The sequence below is a fragment of the Malaclemys terrapin genome, chromosome 12, assembly GCF_027887155.1.
Source record: "Malaclemys terrapin pileata isolate rMalTer1 chromosome 12, rMalTer1.hap1, whole genome shotgun sequence".
Taxonomy (NCBI): Eukaryota; Metazoa; Chordata; order Testudines; family Emydidae; genus Malaclemys; species Malaclemys terrapin.
Genome location: NC_071516.1, coordinates 21,503,135 through 21,524,613, shown reverse-complemented (window position 1 = coordinate 21,524,613; position 21,479 = coordinate 21,503,135). Strand labels below are relative to the sequence as shown.

Sequence of the window (21,479 nt, the reverse complement as noted above, 5' to 3'; positions counted from 1 at the left end):
CAGTCAGTTGCCCTATGTAAAGCAATCCTCTCCTGACAGGAGGCTGGACTAGATTCTCGGCTTGGTTTTATCCCTGCTTAACTTCTGCGATAGGGTTCTATGTCCCAGCAGCGCTGCTGTCTGAACTCTGGGAGCTACATAAAACACAAGCATGACTAGAGGGGTACCAAGGGTTGCACCCTTTGCCCCACCATCCCCAACTTTCTTTTCTGAATCAGTTTAACCATAACCATCCCCTGGCTTTTTTCAACCCCTCCAGATCAGCTCTGCCACCAAGTAGATCTGTAACAATAAATCTTGGGCATTAAACTCCACAAGTGTCAACTGCTAGTCAGTCAATGTTCAGTGTCATTCTGACTTTGCTTCTTGATGCTGGAATGAGCCTATTTACAACAGGTAAGCTACCCAAAGCAGCCAAAACATCAAATCAGTTTCTTACCAAGCTGAACTGCAGGTTGCTGGCTAAATGTATCAAAGGGTTCCGAATGGCCTTCCTGGCCACTGGGCTCCCAAGATTCGCTATTCTCAGATACCTCCGAACTGGCATCGCATGTCCCTTTTTGGCTTCCTGCTTGTTCGCCCGTGCCCGAGTATCGATCTTCGCTTCCCGTGTCAGACACGGCCCGGGTTTCTTCGTCCGCCTTTACAGCAAACCACACCCTAACCTGCTGTGAATTCAGTTGAGTTCTCTCACACAAGCTCTGAAGGTCATCTTCATACAGCAGCTTGTGCTTTTTGTAATAGTCCTCTAGGATCTCTTTGCTAGCTGGGCTGATCACCGCTAAACCTGGAGGGAAGATACCCCGCTTGTAGTTCTCATACCATTTCAGCTGGCCATTTTTTAAACCGTACCGGCTATCCCCAAACCAGCGAATTATCTCAGCCCGGGGCAGACCTGTCTGAGCAACTATGGCGTCGTATTCTTGATTTGTTGGTCGCTGTGTCTTTACGAACATTTGTTTAAGCAAATGCCGCTGTTGGGCTGTTTTTTTAAAGTTCAGTTTGGTTTTTGCAGGGGTAGGTGGCCTGCTAGAACAGTTGTCCCCTTGATCATTTGCACATACCTCTGGCAACTCATTTTTGCCATTTGACTCAGTCACTCTAAGCTTCTTCAGATTGATTTTAATAGGACTAACTTTCCGCTCCAGAGAAGTTTGATTGCTGCTTGGGGTGTCTAATGAACCATTTTCACTTGAGACCCTCAGTTCATCTGAGGAGTCTTCCTCTTCTCCACAATTATTGTCAGCATCCTCTTCCTCTTGCTGGACCATTTCTTCTGCTTTTTTATTTTCCTCCATCACCTTTTTTTTCCTCCTCTCTGAAAACCAGCTATCAATTTCTCTCCTGGTCATTTTTGTTTCACTCCTCAAACGGTCCACTTCTTCCTCGGGAGGAAAAGGGTTTTGTGCAAAACTGCCTTCCAAAGCCTTGAGCTGGTCTGGTGCTCTCTCTTTGTATTTCGTTGGGGTGAAGTCGGGCGTTTGATGCCAGGACTGTCGTCTTGTTTGGTGATGAGCCACAGGCATCGCTGCTGTCGTAGAGGTTAAGTCAATCTCTTTTGGTGACACAGTGAAGGTAATGTCAGGCATGGAGTCAATAATTATTGTATTATCTCCAGCAAACATGGCTCTACTGCCTTTCATATTCCTGAAATGATATCTCCTATCACTGAACCACTTTCGAACCTCCCTAGTTGTAAGGCCTGTAATTTTGGTCAGACGCTCAACTTCAGCGTGGCCAGGAAACTGATTCCTGCAGAAGCTGCCTTTCAGTGCAGACAGCTGCTCATGGGACTTCTTATTTTTGTAGATGCTGGGATCCATGAAAGCTTGTGAAGATATGCTTGGGCATGCAGTCAGCAGAGACTGAGCTGTGTTGACCACCTTCACAGCTGATGCGCTGCTCGAACACGCATTGTTGTGTTGCGTAATGGGTTGGAGCTTGGGAATAGATGTCACTGCTAACGTGAGAGATGAGCTGCTTCCTTTTAATCCATTTGTCATTATTGGTTGTGTAACGAGTAACCCTCCCGTTCCTTCTGGTTGCCCGACCATGTGACCAGGTAGAGTTGCCTGAATGAGATGCTGGACATTGCTGGCATTTGCAACTAGAGGTGTATTTAAAACTGTGATAGTGGGCTGCGGTACAGACTGAATAACTGTGTTGAACATTTTTTTCCGTGCATCTTCTATCTCCTCTGGGGACCAGCTAATGCCTTGTTTCAACCTCTGGGCAGTAAACCAGATCTTAAGCTGCTCTTCTGGGTACTTGGTCACGACAGTCAAATAGCAAAGCTCAGCTTTTGTAGGGTAGGGAAACTTATGGAAGGAGTTTTTCAGGAAGCTGTTGGAGTCCATGGCTGCATTGTACGTGGGAATGCTGCTCAGAGGAATCATCACTTTAGGAAGGGATTTGGACGTGGGTAGGTCCTGGTGCAGCTGCGGCTGCTGCTGCTGCAATGACACAAGTTGCGCAACGCCTGCCTGCAAAACAGGCACGTTTCCCAATATGGAGCCATTGACTATGTGAGATGATTTTGCTGAGCTGGCTGTTGACCGGCTGGCTGGCAAAGACCCATTGGTGAATGAATGGTCACCATCTTTCATCGCCAAATCATCGCCTGGCTGATTTGATACATTCTCCTTTAGCATGTGAATTTTTTTGGCCTCAGGCTTACCTTTCATTATCTTCATAATGGGAGTTTTGGTGATGATGATTTCAGCTTGACCATCTACCCCCTCCTCACAGAATTCTCCTGAAAGGTCTTGGTTGCTGGTGGCATCAGAGATACTTTGCTCCACTGTCGTGTGATTATCCTGCTTAGCCACATTCCAGAGGAAGCTAGTTTCACCACCGTGGCACTCCGCATTGTGATGCAAAAGCCCTTTGTGGCTTTGTGCCAGAAAACTGCACTCAACACATACAAACGAGGGGTCTTTGCTGAAGTCTAAGTGCTCAGAATCCATGTGTCCAAAGAAATGATTAACATCTTGCGATCCAAAATCGCAATACTTACACAAGTAAGTATCACCGTCCATAATACTGCGATGCCCATTAGACAATGTTGCATTATTGCTGCTATTGTTAATAACAGCATCACCAGCTGCCGGTGGTTCAGGAGGCATGTGCTGTTGAGTTCCTTCATGATCATTTTCCACAGCATCTGATTCCATCTCCTGCAGCACCATTGTTTTTACTGGTATCATGCAAGGAGTTGTGGATTTTCTTTTGCTAGCCATCGCTGCAACCAATCCAGGTAATTAATGCTTTAAAAAATAAAGCGCTGTTCTTTGCAAGTGATCTGAACTCTAGATTCCAGCAAATCCATGTTGTCCAAAGGAATATTTTTCAAGTGTTGACAAATGTTTACATTTGCCATTGAACCTGAGGAAGAGAAGAGAGAAGAGTTACTAAGCTTTGCACCAGACAGAACACATACACTTTACATTCTGATTGTAATTGTTATGGTACTTTAATTGCTTCACAAGATAAATCATTTCAATATTTAATTGAAAATGTTTGGAAGCTGGCGATAATGAGTTTGATTGTTTTGCTTTTTGTCCAAATGATTGTGTAGAAGGGAGAATTAGATATGTGAGCCATACACAGTCATAATATTGAGATCCCGGGCCGCAGTTGGGTGACTTGGGCTGTGTCTGGCTGCTTATTGTTTGCTTGCCCACCGAGTGTAATTCATGTGCTTCCATTATGGTCCAAATCACCACTATTTCTTCATACAGGCTCCTCTCCTGCCTCTGCCCTATCAATCTCTAGCAAGAAGAGGAGCCCATGAAAGCAGGGGACTACACTGTGCACTAAGTCCAGAGGGGGCCTTGCACGTGGAAATGTCCGATGCAGTGCTGAGCAGAGGGGTAGGGCTACAGTCAGAGTGTTGCACTTTGGCCGTCCTTGCAGTAGTTCACAAAATCTAAACCGACTTTGTTAGTGTCTTGTGTCACTTTTCCCCTCTGGCATGGTTTTAACAGGGTCTGTTTAGTCTTCAGCTAGAGTTGCAAGGGAAGATGGTTCACCAAGAGAGCAACTGAAGTGTACACACTTATCTCTTAGATTCCCTCTCCCATGGCACCCATGAATGCCGCACTGTTGTAGCTTTAAAGGTTCAGACAACTCTATTTAATGGCATTTAGGTGTTCTTTGGGGAAGTGCAAGGCCTCCACAACACGTGGCCATTTTCCTGGGTGCAGGAGATCAAGGAGAGGAAAGAGATGTCACCACAGCATTTTATTGTTTATTGTTTTAAATCTTACTGTGTGTTGTCTTTTCTTCACAAGTTATAGTAATTCTAGATCAAGATAATATTCTGCTGAAGGCTAGAGCTGGACAGGTCTTAAGGCACAATCTTGTCTCTGACCTGGTGCAGTCTGCAATATGCACACCGGATGCTCCATGCCTGCGCTCACCTGCCGAAGGCAGTAAAATGGTCTATGGTAGCTGGCATCGTGAATAATTTGCCAAAACTGATCCAGATGAGAAGGGGAATAGCCAATCTGAAGCAGCCCATTTCTCCTCTAACCCCTCTCCAATCTATTACCTACAGCACTTCTCTCATCAACAACACTTAAGTCAACTTATTTGAATTTCAAAGCCTTCTACATGGATTATAATATCCATTCTTTTCAAGGGAAAATCTAGATTTTGCATACAAGAATAAAATAGTATTTTCCAGATTGCACAGTCACTTGGAAGTATATGACCACCCAGAGGTGCTGGCTTTTCAAAGTGCCGGTGGTACTCCGCCCTCACTCCCCCCTTCCCCCAAGGTCCCATCCCTCCCCGCCTCACTTTTTCCTGCTCAGTTCTGCCCCCTCCCAGCCTCCTGCACGCCATGGAACAGTTGATTGTGGTGGGAAGGAGGCGGAGGCACTGACCTTTGGGGCTCATCGGCAGGAGGCGCTGGCGAAGTGGGGCGGGGGAGCTGACAGAGGAGCTGCCAGTGGGTGCTTAGCACCCACCATTTATTCCCAAGGGTGCTCCAGCCCTGGATGACCCACAGAGTCGGTGCCTGACCCATAGAACCTACTACACAGAGATTTTGTGCCAGACTTTACCAAGATTTACAGTAACACAGAGATATTTATAAAAACACTAATTAAAGTAGATCTTAAAAACTGACTTATCATCCTATTAGAAGATCCAAGTAAGTAATTACTGTCAGTTATAAGCAATGTGAACTGGCAGTCTACCAGCTTTCTTATCAGATTTTCTGTGCTGATGTCATGTACAGAAACATGGGGATCAGGTGAATAATTTTCTTAGTACTTATGCAAAACCTGCTTTTACTTTTCTTTTTTAATTAATTGCTTCAGATATGGATGAGGAAGGATCGTAATTTAAAGTTCAGCTGAAGAAGTAGCATTTAACTTCTGCAAGTTCATCAAAAATAAGTAAATCTCCACACCTTTGGAAAAATAAGCTAGCTATATAACAGAGTCTGGATGTCCAGTCCTATCCTGAGCAACACTCATGCACAATTTAAAACACTCTGATAAGAAACTCTAACTTGTGGGTTGGTTTGAGATTACAAAATAGTGCTGAAATACCGTTAGTGAGCATTGAACTTGGCCCCAGAACTGACCGTGTGCTCTGCAAAAGCTGTAGAAAAAGCTGGAAGTCCAAAAGGCATGATGGATGCTATGATCTTGAGCTTCTGTAGTGTGAATTCCATATTATCAATACCTGTTTTTGTGAGGTTTCTATCCCACCTTTTGGGGATGCCCTTTCCCTGTGCAAAGGAGCAGCACGTTCTTTATTAGCACTAGTGAGCAGAATACTTAGGTAACCAAGAGTTTTGCTATTCAGCAAAGACCTGAATTCCAATCGCCACCTACTCCCAATCCTAATTTCTGATGCCTTGTTATTTGACACATGTGAGGTTAGGATGACCTTTCTAAATCAAGTCAATTAGGAATGACAACAAAAATAGCCACAAAACTATAAAACGATAACGTTAAAGGCCGCGAGTGTTGAGTCAAAAACAACCGTGAAAATGAGCCTTCTTACTGCCCAGATCTGCTTTTTGTCTACCTACTCAGTTTGCTGCATGAAGTTTTCATTATTTCTTACTCCTGTTTGGCTCTGCGGGGCCAACTCAGCTGTGGGAGACAGATCTGGAGTCTCTGCAAGTTTGTGCATCTTCAGCAGAATTATTAACCGAGTTCTAGTTACAGAATCTCTATTATTGGAGATTATGCAAGAGCCAGAAAGATCCCAGGTCGTGTTTGCAGAGTTGGCAGATAGATAAAAATCACCTTTTTAATTATCAGCTGAGTAAATTTGATACAAAGTGATTGAAACATACAAAGAATAGCATTGTGCCATTTTACAGTCACCTTTTAGAGCAGGTAATCAGCACTGTTTTGCTAAAACTGAATTGCTTGACCCACCTGCAGAGGAATCAATAGCACTGCTTGATGCTTATAAAGTGTCTGTATGTACTTCAGCATTTTACCCAAACAAACTTTGCTAGGGTCACAGCTGAGGACACATCTAGATTTCGGGTGTCATAAAAGTCATGTTTTGGTTCAGACAAATATTAACTTAATATAAGACAACAGAGTGTAAATTTAGCTTGAAATTAAGGATGGTGGTATTTTACTAGACAAATGTAATCAAGTGTACTGGTAAGTCAATTTCCTTAGAGCAATTACATAAAATTCAATAAAGACAAGTGCAAAGCACTACACTTAGGATGGAAAAACCAAATGTACAACTACAAAATGGGGACTAACTGGCTAGGTGGTAGTGCTGCTGAAAAGGATCGGGGGGTAATAGTGGATCATAATTTGAATATGAGTCAACATGTGATACGGTTTCAAAAAAGGCTAATATCATTCTGGGCTGTATTAACAGGAGTGTTGTATGGAAGACATGGGAGGTAATTGTACCACTCTGCTCAGCACTGGTGAGGCCTCAGCTGGAGCACTCTGTCCAGTACTGGGTGCCACCCTTTAGGAAAGACGTGGATAAATTGGAGAGAGTCCAGGAGAGGGCAATAAAGGGTTTAGAAAACCTGATTTATGAGGAAAAGTTGTTAAAAACTGGACATGTTTAGTCTTGAGAAAAAAAGACTGAGGGGAGGAGGGACCTGATAAGTCTTAACATATGTTTAGGGCTGTTAGAAAGAGGATGGTGATCAATCTTTCTCCCATATCCACTGAGGATGAGTAAGAAGTAATCAGCTTGCTCTGTAGCAAAGATGATTTCGATTAGATATTCAGAAAAACTTGCTAACTCTGATTGTTAAGCTCTGAACAGGCTTCCGAGGATGGTTGTGGAATCCCCATCACTGGAGGTTTTTAAGAACGGGTTAGACAAACCTGTCAGGGATGGTCTCGGCTTACTTGGGCCTGACTCAGCACAAGGGGCTGGACTAGTTGACCTCTGAAGGTCCCTTCCAGCCCTACATTTCTATGATAACCACACTAGACTTAATTCAGAGTCTCAGATGCAACTGAGTCGTGTATTGACTACATCAAAATGTTAAGAGCATGGTTGTGGTTCCTGTGCATTTTACAGAATCTGCTAATAATCTTGTGTGCATTTCCAGTGTGATAGGTAAATGGGGTATCCTACAGATTCTATCATTAAACTAGGCAAGCTTTATTTTTCAACTGTGTTGGTTAACGTAATAGTGAATCAACCACTGTTTAAAAAAAAAAAAAAAAATCAGTACAAAAATAGAACTTACCTTACTACCACTTTGGATGTTTCAGACTGAGTCATGCATTCAAATGGGATCTTTGTTTCACATATACTACCCTACAGCACACTGGCCTGTTGATGGAAAGTAGCAATGAAACGTTAGCTGAATGAAATACCAGCACCAGAGTTATGAAGGTAATGAAACAATGACTTCTACTTCCATAAAGGTTGACTATTGATGTTTAATATACTCCTACGTAATACATATGTAAGTGAGGGAGCACATGCCACTGCTTAACCTCCCAAGTACTTAAACACTTTTCCTTTGAACAATTTTAATTAGTTTTCCTTTAAACACAATTCTCCAGGGTGAAACTGGCCCAAAACAGTCAAATTCACACCACATCAATTATTCTTGCACCAGAGCTGATGATACAGTAGGGTAATCACTGCTTGTCTGCATAGTGTTGTACCAATTCAATTACAGTAGAACCTCAGAGTTACGAATACCTCGGGAATGGGGGTTGTTCATAACTCTGAAGTGTTCGTAACTCTGAACAAAACATGATGGGGGTTCTTTCAAAAGTTTACAACTGAACATTGATTTCATACAGCTTTGGAATTTTACTATGCAGAAGAAAAATGCTGCTTTCCCTTTATTTTTGTAATAGTTTGTTTAACACAGTCCTGTACTGTATTTGCGTTTTGGGGGAGGAGGGCTTGTCTCTGCTGCTGCCTGATTGCGTACTTCCAGTTCCAAATGAAGTGTGTGGTTGACCGGTCACTTTGTAACTCTGGTGTTTGTAACTCTGAGGTTCTACTGTACATGAATTTCAAAATTGACAGTTAAAAATTGGTAGGACCCCTGCAGCATAAAGGTGCTTCTATTGTTAAAGTTTGCTACCTCTGTATAAGCACTTTTATATTGGTATAACTCCGTCCACACTAGGGAGTTGCACAGACTTCTCACTGTACTGGTTTCTAAATGCACATAGTGAAATTGCTATCAACACTGTGTGTAGATTACAAATAGATGAAAATCTACTCAGCAAGTCATTCTTGGCTTTGCTTAATTTTTGGCCAGGCCTTTTAAGCCCCACCTTCTGCCGGCAGTGGTTTACACCAGCAATGTATCATCAGGTCAGGCACAGGCAGACGTCACAAAATAAGCTGTTCAGTAGACTAGTATTGTGGCAACTAACTGATGCTCAGGTCTGGTTCAGCAGGGTGGTGTGGTAGGAAGACTGCATTTTAAAATGCTCAAACCCTAGGATCTAAACAATAGCAATTATGTAAATATCTGTATTAATTTTAACGATCACTCGAAAAAACAATACTGCTGCTATACGCATAACTGCTTTCTTTCATTCTCTCTGTCACACACAAACAACCCACTACATTGTCTTATTATTATTTTGCTGGCTTTTTGCATGTTCGTGTCCTTGTTTACAAGGAAAACAATATCTAAAGACCAATTATAAACTGTGGTTTACAATTTCAGGGAGCTTACTTTTATACATATTAACAAAAGAAGGCTTAAAAGGTTTCAAACTATGCACTCATGGGTCTGAACTTTCGGCTCAGCTGGATTTAACTGGTTTGGTTTTAAATGTTTCAGTGAATTAATGAGTTAGGCTGTTTAATACAAAACATTCATCCCACACAATGCCAAGGTCCTCAATTAGAAGATTAATTTGTGACTTTCTGCAAACCTTTCCCAGAAATGAAAAATTAATGCACACCATAACTAAATGTTGGAGCTACTATCTTACTGCTGAAATCCAGAAGGTGGTAAGACAACCACCCCATTCCCACCACTAGAGTTACAGACCTCCCAACAGTCCCAGGTTTCACGGGACTGTCCCACTTCGGCCCCAAAACCTCTTGTCCCAGTTGAAGGGAACATTTCCCACAATCAAGGCCACTGGTGGGGTGCAGTTTCCCTGGGGCCCCCATTTGAAAGAGCCCTCCAAACTGAGTGGCATTGTGACCTGGTGCAAGGGTTGCACTGTCACTCAGGCTCGGCCCGGCTGCCCCTCTGTCTTCATCTATAGAGAGGCAGATGGGACAAACCAGTGTGGGGTTGTGTCCTGCTTTAAACACTTGAAATGGTGGGAGCTGTGGAGTTAAGGTTGTGACAATGTTTACTTTAAAAAAATAAAAAAGATAATACACACAAGTATCTTCTTTTTAGAGTACTGTGATTTGAACACAGAAACTTGCTCTGAAATTTGACATTGAGAAGCTCAGTCTGAGCACAAATGTTCTATTAAAAAAAAAAGAAAAAGAAAAAAGAATTAATGGTTTTCCTGATGCTTTATGGGCCTGTTAGCTACTTTCTCAAGGCCAGGCTTACTCTTCCTGTCTTGTTCAAAACCAAACACGTGATTGGTTCTTTAATAATAATAATATTAGTTTATTTTTAAACTAAAAATGTGCAGGTCCCTGATTCACATAGTATTATGGATATGTTTTAAAGGAAGAAGGCTATCTTTAAAGCAGGAAGAAGTTTACATTTAAGAAGTGTTTACTGTGTTCCTTCAACAAGCTATAGTATTTTATTCATAGATCCATATACTACTTTGAAACAATTGAAAGAGGTGCATCTCCCCAATATGTACCCAGATGTCCATCAGTAATCAGCAATATAAAATAGCATGAATAAAGGACTGCTGGGATCAGCTAGCAAACATTCCTACTGCGGTGTGTATCCAGACCTAATAGACAGGTTACCCAGGTGTTACTAAAATGAAATGTTTTATGGAAATACTACCACTTTAAGAAGCAAGTTTATCCAGGCATATCGATCTCTCTTAAACACTGGCCTTTGGTCTCACAACACGCTCCGGAGGTGCGCAGATAACCTGGCATAATGGCTGTGTTACAGCTAACTATTTCAGTCCATCAGTAGAGACTGACCTCGTTTACTTAGGCACTCCATAGGGTGAGAGAGGGACCGTAAGTGCATATGTGCCACAGAGCTGGCATCCTACATGTCTATCAGCTGAGTGGGTTCCAGGATCTGTTCTCTACAGTTAGTCATTAATATTTGTTTTGCATTTGCAATCAGCCCATGACAAATCATGTAGGAGGTCACTAGTCAGATTAATTATCCTCCTCACTGCCAGTGCACACACCATTCAGCTGAGTGGGAGAGGGGGCTGGTGAAGACTATTGAATTTCCAGACAGATAAGTGATGGAAGGATAAAGTTAAGGCCTGGTCTAAACACAACAAGCTGCTCCAGTTTAACTCATCAGTTTTTAAACTCTGTGTAGAGCAGGCCTAAAATAGATACAGAGAAACATCCGAGTTAACACCCAATGAGGTGAGTGGAGGCATTTCACACCTCAGGGGTGAGTCCCGAGACTTCCTGTTGTCTGTAGCCACAGGTGGGGGCTCTCAGTTAGCTGAACCCGCATGGTTCTGTAGTGCAGATGGAGAGTGCAGATGGTGAGCGAATATGTACCCCTCTTGAATTTCTCAGAGCTCAGCTTCCTGCACAGCAAGGATTTTCAAACCCTGAGACTGGAGTGGAAATCACCTGCTCCTGCACATTGGGCTGTGAAGTCTGAGTAGCAGGTGACAAAATTCTTCCTTCCCTCCAAAGGCCCAGAGACGAAGCCAAGAATCTGGGCTTTGGCAGTGCACAGGGGAAGACGACTCTGAATGGGATCACACTTGGAAGGTTATCTTCACAATCACAAGCACTAGACCTATTGCTATTTTAGAGCTGAAAGTTCTGCAGAAACTGGTAGGCAAGACCCCATGCACTGGGGTACGTTCCAACTTAGCACAGATCCTGGACATTCGTTGTCAAGCCTTGTTTGGAATTCTGGATTATCTTTATCTAGGGCAGGGGTGGGCAAACTTTTTGGCCTAAGGGCCACATCGGGGTTGCAAAACTGTATGGAGGGCCGAGTAGGGAAGGCTGTGCCTGTCCAAACAGCCTGACCCCCACCCCCTATCCGCCCCCTCCCACTTCCCTTCCCCTGACTGCCCCCCTCAGAATCCCCGACCCATCCAACGCCCCCTGCTCCTTGTCCCCTGACTGACCTGTCCCGGGACCCCCCCACCTCTAACCGCCCCCCCCCGGATCCCACCCCCTATCCAACCCCCCCTGCTCCCTGTTCACTGAGTACCCTGACCCCTATCCACACCCCCGCCACCTGACAGGCCCCTCGGGATCCCCTGTCCCTTATCCAACCTCCCCCCCACTCCCCACCCCCTTACCGTCCAGAGCCACCCACACTGCCTCACTGCCCGGCAGGAGCTCACAGCCCTGCCCTCCAGAGCGCTGGCGGCGCGGCAAGCTGAGGCTGCAGGGGAGGGGAGACAGCAGGGGAGGGGCCAGGGGCTAGCCTCCCTAGCTGGGAGCTCAAGGGCCGGGCAGGACGGGCCTGTGGGCCGGATGTGGGACCTATACATCTTTGGCATCCACTATTAAGAGGGAAGTAAAGGGGTGTGGGGGAGAATCAGGTCAACCAGAATCTATACCCTGAGAACAGAAGCGTGTAACATAAAAAGATCGGAGAACATTTAATTCAAGATCTGTTTAACCCTCTGAGGGACAGCTAATTACATGAATGTCCGATCAGCAACATTTCCTCTGACAAATCACACCTACTTCATTGTGCTAACATCACATCCACTTAAAATCAGGATACCTGCAAAATAAATCATCCCCCAAGACAAACCATCAGGCCAATAACAGCTTGTTTGTATCTTCTTATCTTGCATTATAAACGCACCCTAGGTTCTCTGCGGTTTCAAGCAACATCATACAAGTCAACATTTGTGCTAAAGAATAAACAAACAATTTTTCTTTATGCCCAGCGTTCAGGGCACTTTGTCATTTAAGCCTGGCTTTGAAAATGCATGTCCAGTTTACAGGCAGTGGAAAATGGTTGACTGAATCATCGTATTCATTCTCGATTAGTTGGCAGAATAGAGTAGAATAGAGCTATTCTCATTTGGACAGGTTGAACAAAGCCATTCATTTACATTTTGGTCCATCTAAGCGCAACCGTATTTGGTCACGTAAAACAAGTGTTTAAGAGGAATCCTCTCTGTTACTTTGCAATCATTTTTGTTTACCCCTTTCAAGCCGCTTTTATTCTTACGCCATCATCAGCTTATAAACTGCAGTGTGTGACTGTGAACAGGTCCCTCCAAAAACGTCAACAACTTGTTAGTGGCTTTGTTAGTTGTGAAGAAACTTATATTCTGCATTAACACTGTGGATTATCTTCTTGTTTTCAGAGGAACATGCAACCAAGAGAGACTACGGGCTAGAAAGCGGTAGCTGTAACAGAACGCAATAATAGTATAAAAATAGGTCACTGGGATAATATAACCTTTAGACTACTGGCAACATGTCACTGTTTGAGCCAGCCGGCCTGCCATATTTCCATAGGATGTCAGTATTAACAAAACAAAACAAGCATCCTCCACGCGTTCGCATGCTTCTGTTTGAACATTAATTCATTCACTCCTTTTATTTTTTCCTCATTTGTATGAGCTAAGAACAGAAGAAGCTAAATGCTACACACACGTCATACCATTGGACCTCTTCAGAGAAGATCTATTGCACATGGGCTTCATTACAGGTTAGCTCGTAATCGTTCTATGTAAGGCATGCGGAAGTCTGACAAGGCAGCAACACAGTCTATTAAAAGTGGCACCAGCACTCCAACAAGTGTATGTTGGCACACTCATCAGTGCCCCAGAGGTTGATGAACACACCTAGACCTGTTTGTCAAAAACCAGGTTGACTCCTAACGTGATGAAAATGGGGACTGTTCTCAATAATCCCTGTACTGGAATCATCAAGTATCCAGAACTCAAGAAGACAAAATGTGACTGTAAGACCATTGGTTCCCCAACCTTTTCATTCTACAAACCACTCCACATGAGAAATATAGTCCCAGGGACTCACCTCCATGCTCAACTCCAATCCCCACACTGTTCGGTTTGCAGAACATTTCATTCTGGGGAATACCAGGAAGGCTTCTAGAGATTACTAGTCAGCTAAGGACTATAGTCTGAGAACCACTGCCACCAGTGAGAGACACTGGATGGTGTTTCTCATACAAGTTCAAGTAATACATCATTTCATCTACATTTAGGCCGTCACCTGTGGCAGTACTATCGCTATGAATTCCATTAAGTGGGCCGGTGCTATACAAAACAGTATGTGAATGCTTATAAATCCACTGAGGCTTTGATTTCTGTCACTTGAACTTACTGCAAATTGCTTACTTTTGTTTGTATACCATAGAGTTGTATTTTAATCTAGGATAATACTGTTTAACACTGTGCTCACAGCTCATTTAATGTACAGCAATTTCTAGCCCAGGTTGCTTAAAGCTCATAATCAGGTATCAGAGCTTAATGGCTCACAAATAATTTGGTATGTAGTGCAATTTCAGCTTAGCAGAGTCAGCTCTCTCTATAATATCCTGGTAGTTTAATATTACTGCACAGTCCTGTCTGTGAAAAAAGACACATTAAACCCAATGTTCCCCTACACATTTTCACTCACTGACTGTTGTACACCATACTCAACATGAGAACCACCACTCACCAAGCCAAGAGGAGGGCATCTGAACACTGATTCCTTGCCGGCTGGCAAAGAGCTCAGAAAGGATTTTTTTCAGCTCAAAGAAGTATGTCGAGATCAGATTGATCTTCATCAATTTTTGGATTTCTGGTAACATCACTTGGATCTTTTAAGAGGCAGAGAAAGGATGGGCAGCAGATGCTGCAGAAGGCTGGTTGACCATTCACAGATGTAAGCGCTATATGGCCGCTGAGCACATGAAGGGCATCGATTTTGCTTTATGACTGTGCTATGCCTCTGTACAATAGGGACTCAACATGGTCAAAGTCTCCAGGCACTACTGTAATATTAATGTCAAACAATACTGGGATCAACGTTTCCACCAGCAATGACTGCATTCAAGAAACATGCCAATGAAACCGTGTTAGGACTCGCAGAGCCCTCCCACTGAGGCCCCTACTCTGCTTCAGACATATGTTGATCACAAGCTGCCAAGTGGCTGCATAAGGCATGGAGGAGAGGTAATTCCAAGAAAGTCATTGTGCGGAACAAAGAATTATAAGGTCCAATTTTTTTAAAGGGGAAGTACCAGGTTGTTACATTTAGTACTTAAGTATGCTACACAGAAACTGATGAGTTTACTTTCTGCAGTGCAGATTGTTTCCTAATACAGCTCTGTATCCCCTTCCCAAAAGTGTTTCAGGATTACTTTATTTATCTTGCACTTTTGCAATATGCCAGCACTAGCTTAGCATCCACTAGTGTTTCCTAATTTACTGTGACTGTAGCTGAAAAGCCAAGTGCAAACATTTAAGCTCAAGCTATGGATTTTTCTCCCCCAGAGCCTTGCTTAACGAACACTCCTCTGCAGCTTCAATATGGTTGATCTCCTCTGCAGCTTTCATTTTATTGTTGAATATGCTAGTTTGTGGCAATGTGTTTTCTGCTCACTGAACTGGCTCGTTCTTTCAGTTGAACAAACTGTTCCATGTTAAGGAAGGAGTTGGCTGAATTTTAAGAAAGAATTTTTCCCTTCTGACAGTGTTGCTAAAGACCCAAAGTCAGTTCAGAGCCAAGTTACAAAAGGTCAGAAGAGGATAGTCAAGCAATGGGTGTAGTTCCTGTGTGTCATAAGCCGGTAAAGGAAATGGGTGGGGAGAAAAAATGCATGAAATTTTGACCTGAAATAATATGTCTGTCTAGTTAGCAACGCAGAATGGGCTTTTATCCAGAAATATACCTGTGGGCCTAAAAGTGCACTGTTTCTATTTTAGAAGACCAGGTTTGTTAGGAGAGCTTGAGGCAAATTAACGTCCCCATGTCTTCATAGTCACCCATCATTGTGTGTGTGAATAAGACAGAGACAGACCGACTTTTGAGTTCTACTGGTAAAAAGAAAAGGCAGCCCTATGCTTTTTCCTGAAGCTATTTTAAAGCGCTACTGCTTTCAGTTCCCTCGGTCAGCCAAATGAGCCTTCACAAGGCAAAACATTCTCACTAGTTGCTATTCAAACAGCACAAAGGAAATGGCTTTTGTTGTGGAAAGCCTGTGGAAGTTGTGTTGTGCTGAAACTACCGCAACACCCGCAACTTGTGGGCAGGTTTGTGGAGCTGCAGATTGTCCTGCAAGCTATGCAGAGGCTCACCTGCCTGGCTGCTCTACATGCCCAACTACCTCCAAATACACAGGTCAAACACAGAGGTTAACTGGAGCCTTGCATGGGCCACCAGGGTAAATTTCACCAAGGATACAATGCTGCTGTTGTTTTTTTCCAGTTGTGAATTATGAGTGGCCAAGTAGTGGAAAAGCAACACTATGTGGGACACTGACAATGTGGGAGCTCAAAGGAAGGAACAAAGCTAATTTCCTACCTGCTTTATAATAATACAAATCTCTAGTGCCTAAGCCTCAAGCACCTCCTTTACATTTTCTTCTTATTTTTAAGCCATTGTTAAGGAAAACTGGAAACGGATTTGCCCTCTCCTCCATTGGGTTCCTACATGGCTAGTGTCACAAATGAGATCACTGTTTGAGCAAATTGGGTGCAGTTTTCTGTCAATGTTCAGTATTATTTATAGGTTCCTTATTCATTGACCATTGACCCATTGTGCTAGGTGCTGCGGAAACAGAATAAGACCATCCCTGGATTTCCATTTGTTATCAGTGGGATCTGCATTGGCTGCCAGCAGTTAATGTCTTAATGTTTAAGCATTTACAGGCCTCACAACAGCCCTAAGTGGTAAGGATTAGAGAGGAATCACTCACCACTGAAATGCTGCCATCTTTGGGGTAGAAAGTGGCAGGTGTTTAATAATGTTCAACAATGCTACACAACAGCTGAGGACAGGAAGTGAAGAATTCTGCATCCAGCTGAAACTGAGGAGGGAAATTAGGGACAGAGTGTAATTCTAGAACTGCAACTTGGTCCCAGTACCATGAATTAACATGCCTACTCTTAAAGGAGTGCTAGGGGAGTTTTGTTGAGTGTCTTACATGGTCAAGATCCTGGACTTGAGACTCAGATGAATGAAAACTTCAGTAGGATAAGGCCAGGTTTTCAAGCACTCAGCTGGAACTAGATTTTCAAATAAGCTCTGCTTCCATTTAAGCACCTGAATAAGGGCCAGATTTCTAAAAGTGCAGCTGTTCCCACTGCACCACGTAAGGTCACATGATCTAAGGAGCTCAGCACCCAAAGGCTAAGCAATTTTCAAATCTGGCATTTATTCAGGTGTCTAAATAGGGGCTCAGCACTTTGGGGAAATCTGGCCCCAATTGGGAGTGCTGAATTTTTTGGAGAATCTTGCCTAAATTGTTGCATTGGTTCATCACGGACTCTCTAAAGAGCGCCACTCTCTGAATCACCCACACCACTTCCTGCAGCACCCATGTAGATCTTTGAGTTCTCCCGTTCTGTGCTTGTGGTTCCAACAGATCTCACAAGAACATATGATGGCCTCACTGAAGACCAATGACTAATTACTCTGACTTTATCCCCTAATCAATTGACAGTGGATCTTTTAATTGGGACAGCATTCAAGAGAAACTAGACTGTGAATGTTTTCTACCTCTTTTTAACAGTGAGCCTATAGTTCTTTGAAAGTTGATATTAAGGAGCAGATAGATCTGGATTTTCATTTGAAATTCCAACAGGTGAAACCTTGGATCCAGCAGCATTGGAGCCAAGAGGACTCAATTTCTGCTTCACTTTTCTTTTGAAAACTGTTTCTCATTTAAAATATATTTGTTGATCCACTGTAATTTGGACAGTACACTGTGAACCTTTCTTGACAGAGTTCCACTCTTTCTCTGGCCGTCTGGAATGGCACTTTGAATGTATTATCCTTACACAGGAGATTCGATTATTTTTTATTAAGATCTCTCTCTCTTCTAGAGGTCAGCTGTGAGAAAAGCAGCCCAGTTATTTGCTGCTTGAAATGAAAAGATTTTCCTTAATATCAAGACATTTCAGTTAGTTGAAAGTAGTCGGCATCCTTCAGTCTCGAGAGACCATGGGGATGCGCCCCTGAGAGGGAAAGAATTTACTCAGTTGGTTTTATGGCAGCCGTGAACGTGGCTGAAGAGACCCACTTGAGAGAGACAATCTCTGCTGTATCTGTCACGTTTAAAGGTGATGTTTCGACCCTTTGGGCTCTGCCTTCTGCGAGCTCTTTTCTCCTCTGCTAAGCTGGACGGCTTCCTCTCATAACTCCAGAGGCCTTTTTTAAGCTCACTTCCAAAGGCTGCAGTCCTGAGTGTGAGCTTCCCAATTGTCCACAACCATGTCCATTTCTTTGAGGTCTCGCTTGCACACATCCTTGAAATGAAATTTTGGGCATCCTTTGGGTCTTTTTCCAGATGCCAATTCGCTGTAGAGTATGTCCTTTGGCATGCGCCCATCATTCATTCGGCACACGTGCCCAAGCCAGCGGAGGCGTCTCTGTCTGAGGAGTGTTTGCATGCTGGGCATACTGGCCCACTTGAATACCTCAGTGTTGGTGACTGTCCCTCCAGGAGATTCTAAAGATTTGATGAAGGCAACACATATGAAAGCAGTTGAGCCTCTTTTCCCGATGAGACGATAAGGTCCAAGTCTCGCTCCCATACAAAAGTGTGCTGATAACACATGCACGATACACACAGATCTTTGTGTGTTCTGTCAGTTTGTTGTTTTGCCATACCCTCTTGTTCAGTCCAGACATTGTTGTGGCGGCTTTTCCAATGCGGCTGTTGAGTCAGGTCAGGCTATGCCTGCTACCGTAATGAGAGTAGACAATACTAACTGTAGCTCATCAAACCCACTGTCTTGTGGGTAGCCTGGGACGGTGTAAAGCTAAGGGAGCAACCCCTGACAGAAAAGCCTTGTAGTTTAAAGAAACTAAGCAAATTGCACCGTCTTTCTCGTCACCCCAGATGACTTGATAGGCCTCTTCCATGTGTAACGGCTGGGATTTCACCTCATCTAAAAATGACTTAGCAGAAAATCAGAGAGACTAAGCAGAACAACTTCTGAAAGCCAAGAAAAGTAGGACTCCTGCCCTAGTATTCTCTAATGCCCAGCTACTGTGGGTTGATATGGCCAGTAACTGGGGGGGTGGGAGGGGTTAGCCTCTGTGGCTTCACAATCCTTAATATTAAATATTTAGCCAGTTTCAAGTAATTTCCAAACAGCTACTATGTACAGCCCTTGCCAGGGTGTTCTCGATGGCCTGTCTGAAGAAAACAGTCCAGTGCAGGGGGGTCTTCCTTGCTGACTCTGTCATGAACACCAATACGTAATGGTGAACTAGCTAAAGTAGACTGGCTGGTTTGCAACCTTCGCAATGTGGGGGTATGGGAGACCACTCTCTATGGCTTGTTCGATATTTGAGCTGTCTGCTGAGACTCAGCAGGTGGTGGACAGGAGCTCACTAAGCCATTCAATAACTGTTTGATGGAAATATCTTTTGGTAGCTATATGGGGTGGACAAGGGAGACTGTAAAGAGCAGTGACAGCCTATTTAAAAGGGTTTTGTTTTTCCGAATAGCGGTCTCCCTCTAAACCTTACTTCAAACTATTGATGTAGTCATTAAACTTGTGGATCAGGATCATGCCTTAATATGGAGAATTTCATTTTGAGAATTCCAGGCACGCTGGAAGAATTGCTTCCCAGTCACTGATTAGTGTGCACACCCGTGAACTGCCAACCATGTACTAACCTCCACTTTGTATTCAAAGCTTTATACAATAGAGTATGTTATTTTAGTACCTTTCAGACGCCAGTTTGAGGATCTCAGAGTGCAATTTGAAAGAATTAAAATACAAATAACACCATATTATCCAATTTTGCTATATCCCTGAATATATTTAAGGTATTAGATGGTGTTAATATTACAATTTCCTCTTCCACTAGTGACACACATTCAAAGCTCCAAGTCAAATCTTAATATGACCTGGCAAAACCAAAAATTTAGGAAAAAATAATAAAGGAAATTACTATCATATGCAAGTCAAAATTCATAGAATTTCTATGAAGTTACACATTACAGACTGGATTTATCATGTTAAAATAACTCTTGAAGAGGAATTAAGTATTGCCCAATTACTGTCAGATTTTATAGAATCTAGTTTCAGGGTTTTTTTTCCATATGTTTCAAAACTAATGTACAAATTACCATCAAATTATGGAAATACCAGTATATATATATTTTTTTACATTTACCTGAATGCAAAGGTAAATCTATAAAGTTACCTTAAAGAAAAAAAGAGTTAACACTTTATATCAATATAGTTTAGGATATACTTTTAGATAGTTTACTTTTCTTCTTTAGATCTCATTCTCTACCCCATATGAAAAAATGACGTTTACTCACCTGTAACCAGAGGGTTTTTTTTTTTGTTTTTTTTAAGATAACCTCTTAGCATTCCCACTCTTGGGATGCACCAGTCCTGCAGCTTGGCAGGTCCCTTGATCTGACAACTAGGCCCACACTTGCGGGCCCAAGGTGCCTGCTGAGCTGCACTGACCCAAGAGTGGGAATGTGCAGAGGCCACTCGAACGAGAACAAAAGTTTTCCATCAACTCTCTGCTAGGCAGGTGAAACTCTGCATCAGTTACAACTTCTACTTCCTTTGACTCTTTTGTGGAATGGGTATGCAGTAACTTGCATTTTGGCTACAATGTAATTTACAAAGTCTATCCAGTAATTTCATCTTTCAGAAAGCCAGATGACTAATTCTAAGACAGAATCAAGAAACTGTCTGGGTCCAAAACTAATTAGTCTGCTAATAGTTGTGTTATCTACCCAAATCAGATGTCCTGAAAGGTCACTTGCAAAGGCATGTGAGAGGATAGAAGTAGAGAATGGGTTTATACCAATTTTGCTTTTTTAAGATGCATAAAGGCGGCCTGGATGCTGGGTTTTACTTAAAGTCAGTCTATTTCCCTGATTGTCTGTAGTGGTGGTGTTGGTCCCAGGATATAAGAGACACAAGGCAGGTGAGGTAATATCTTTTATTGGACCAACTTCTGTTGGGGGAAGGGACAAGCTTTTGAGCAGGTTGTTTTGTAAATTAGACTAGATTGACTGGAGAATTAGTAGGCCTATGACAACGTCACCAGTTGGAAGGAAGTGAACCTCAAATGAGAGAGGAATGGATTTTTATTGACTGTTTTGGTCTTGTTACAATCTATTTAATGGAAATCCTTGGGAGAAAAACTCTATTAGGAGTCCCACTTTCCATCCCCTTCAATTAAGAGTTGAAAAGGAATTATTCCTCATTTATACCACTGTAAGCAAGAGCCCAACCTGGCCATGTTTCTTCTCATCTGATGTAACTAAGATATTAGCTCACCTCTCTTCATTTTAGATTATCCCTTCAGTTCAGAGCAGGCCATAAGACTATCCCTTATTTCTCCAGAATGTAGTGAGACTACCTTTCAGTTAGCCAGTCTAAATCATGCCATGTTATCAATCGTGCGTATGGCGCAGCATAGATGATTCGTTGTGTTTAGCTTAACTGACAGCTAACAGCATGATAAACTAAACTCCAGCAGGATTCCGCACAGGAGAGCATACTGGAAAAGTGCATATGTAGTGTCCGCATGCAGCCCACAAAATAAAGGAATTCAGAAAACTGGTAATGGACTTCTGGAGCCTTTCTTCTCTAGGTCACCAGTTCAAATCCAACCCAGGTTAGCCAAAATCAAAGGAGGCACCTATGGGACGGGAGTTGGTGGTCTAAGTCTGATTTCTGCTATACATTTGTCCACTA

The 21,479-nt window shown here is 43.0% G+C and overlaps 1 protein-coding gene across 1 annotated transcript in view; it reads right to left on the bottom strand.

The window, feature by feature from the left end:
- ZHX3 (zinc fingers and homeoboxes 3) overlaps positions 1-21,479 on the bottom strand; it is a 61,078-nt gene that overhangs the window by 4,309 nt on the left and 35,290 nt on the right. Inside the window, exons 3-4 of the mRNA XM_054045467.1 lie at positions 7,709-7,794; positions 440-3,384 (exon numbers count right to left, since the gene is read on the bottom strand). Coding sequence (XP_053901442.1) covers positions 440-3,239 — 2,800 coding nt within the window. The 5' untranslated portion in view covers positions 3,240-3,384; positions 7,709-7,794. The remainder of the gene's footprint in view (positions 1-439; positions 3,385-7,708; positions 7,795-21,479) is intronic.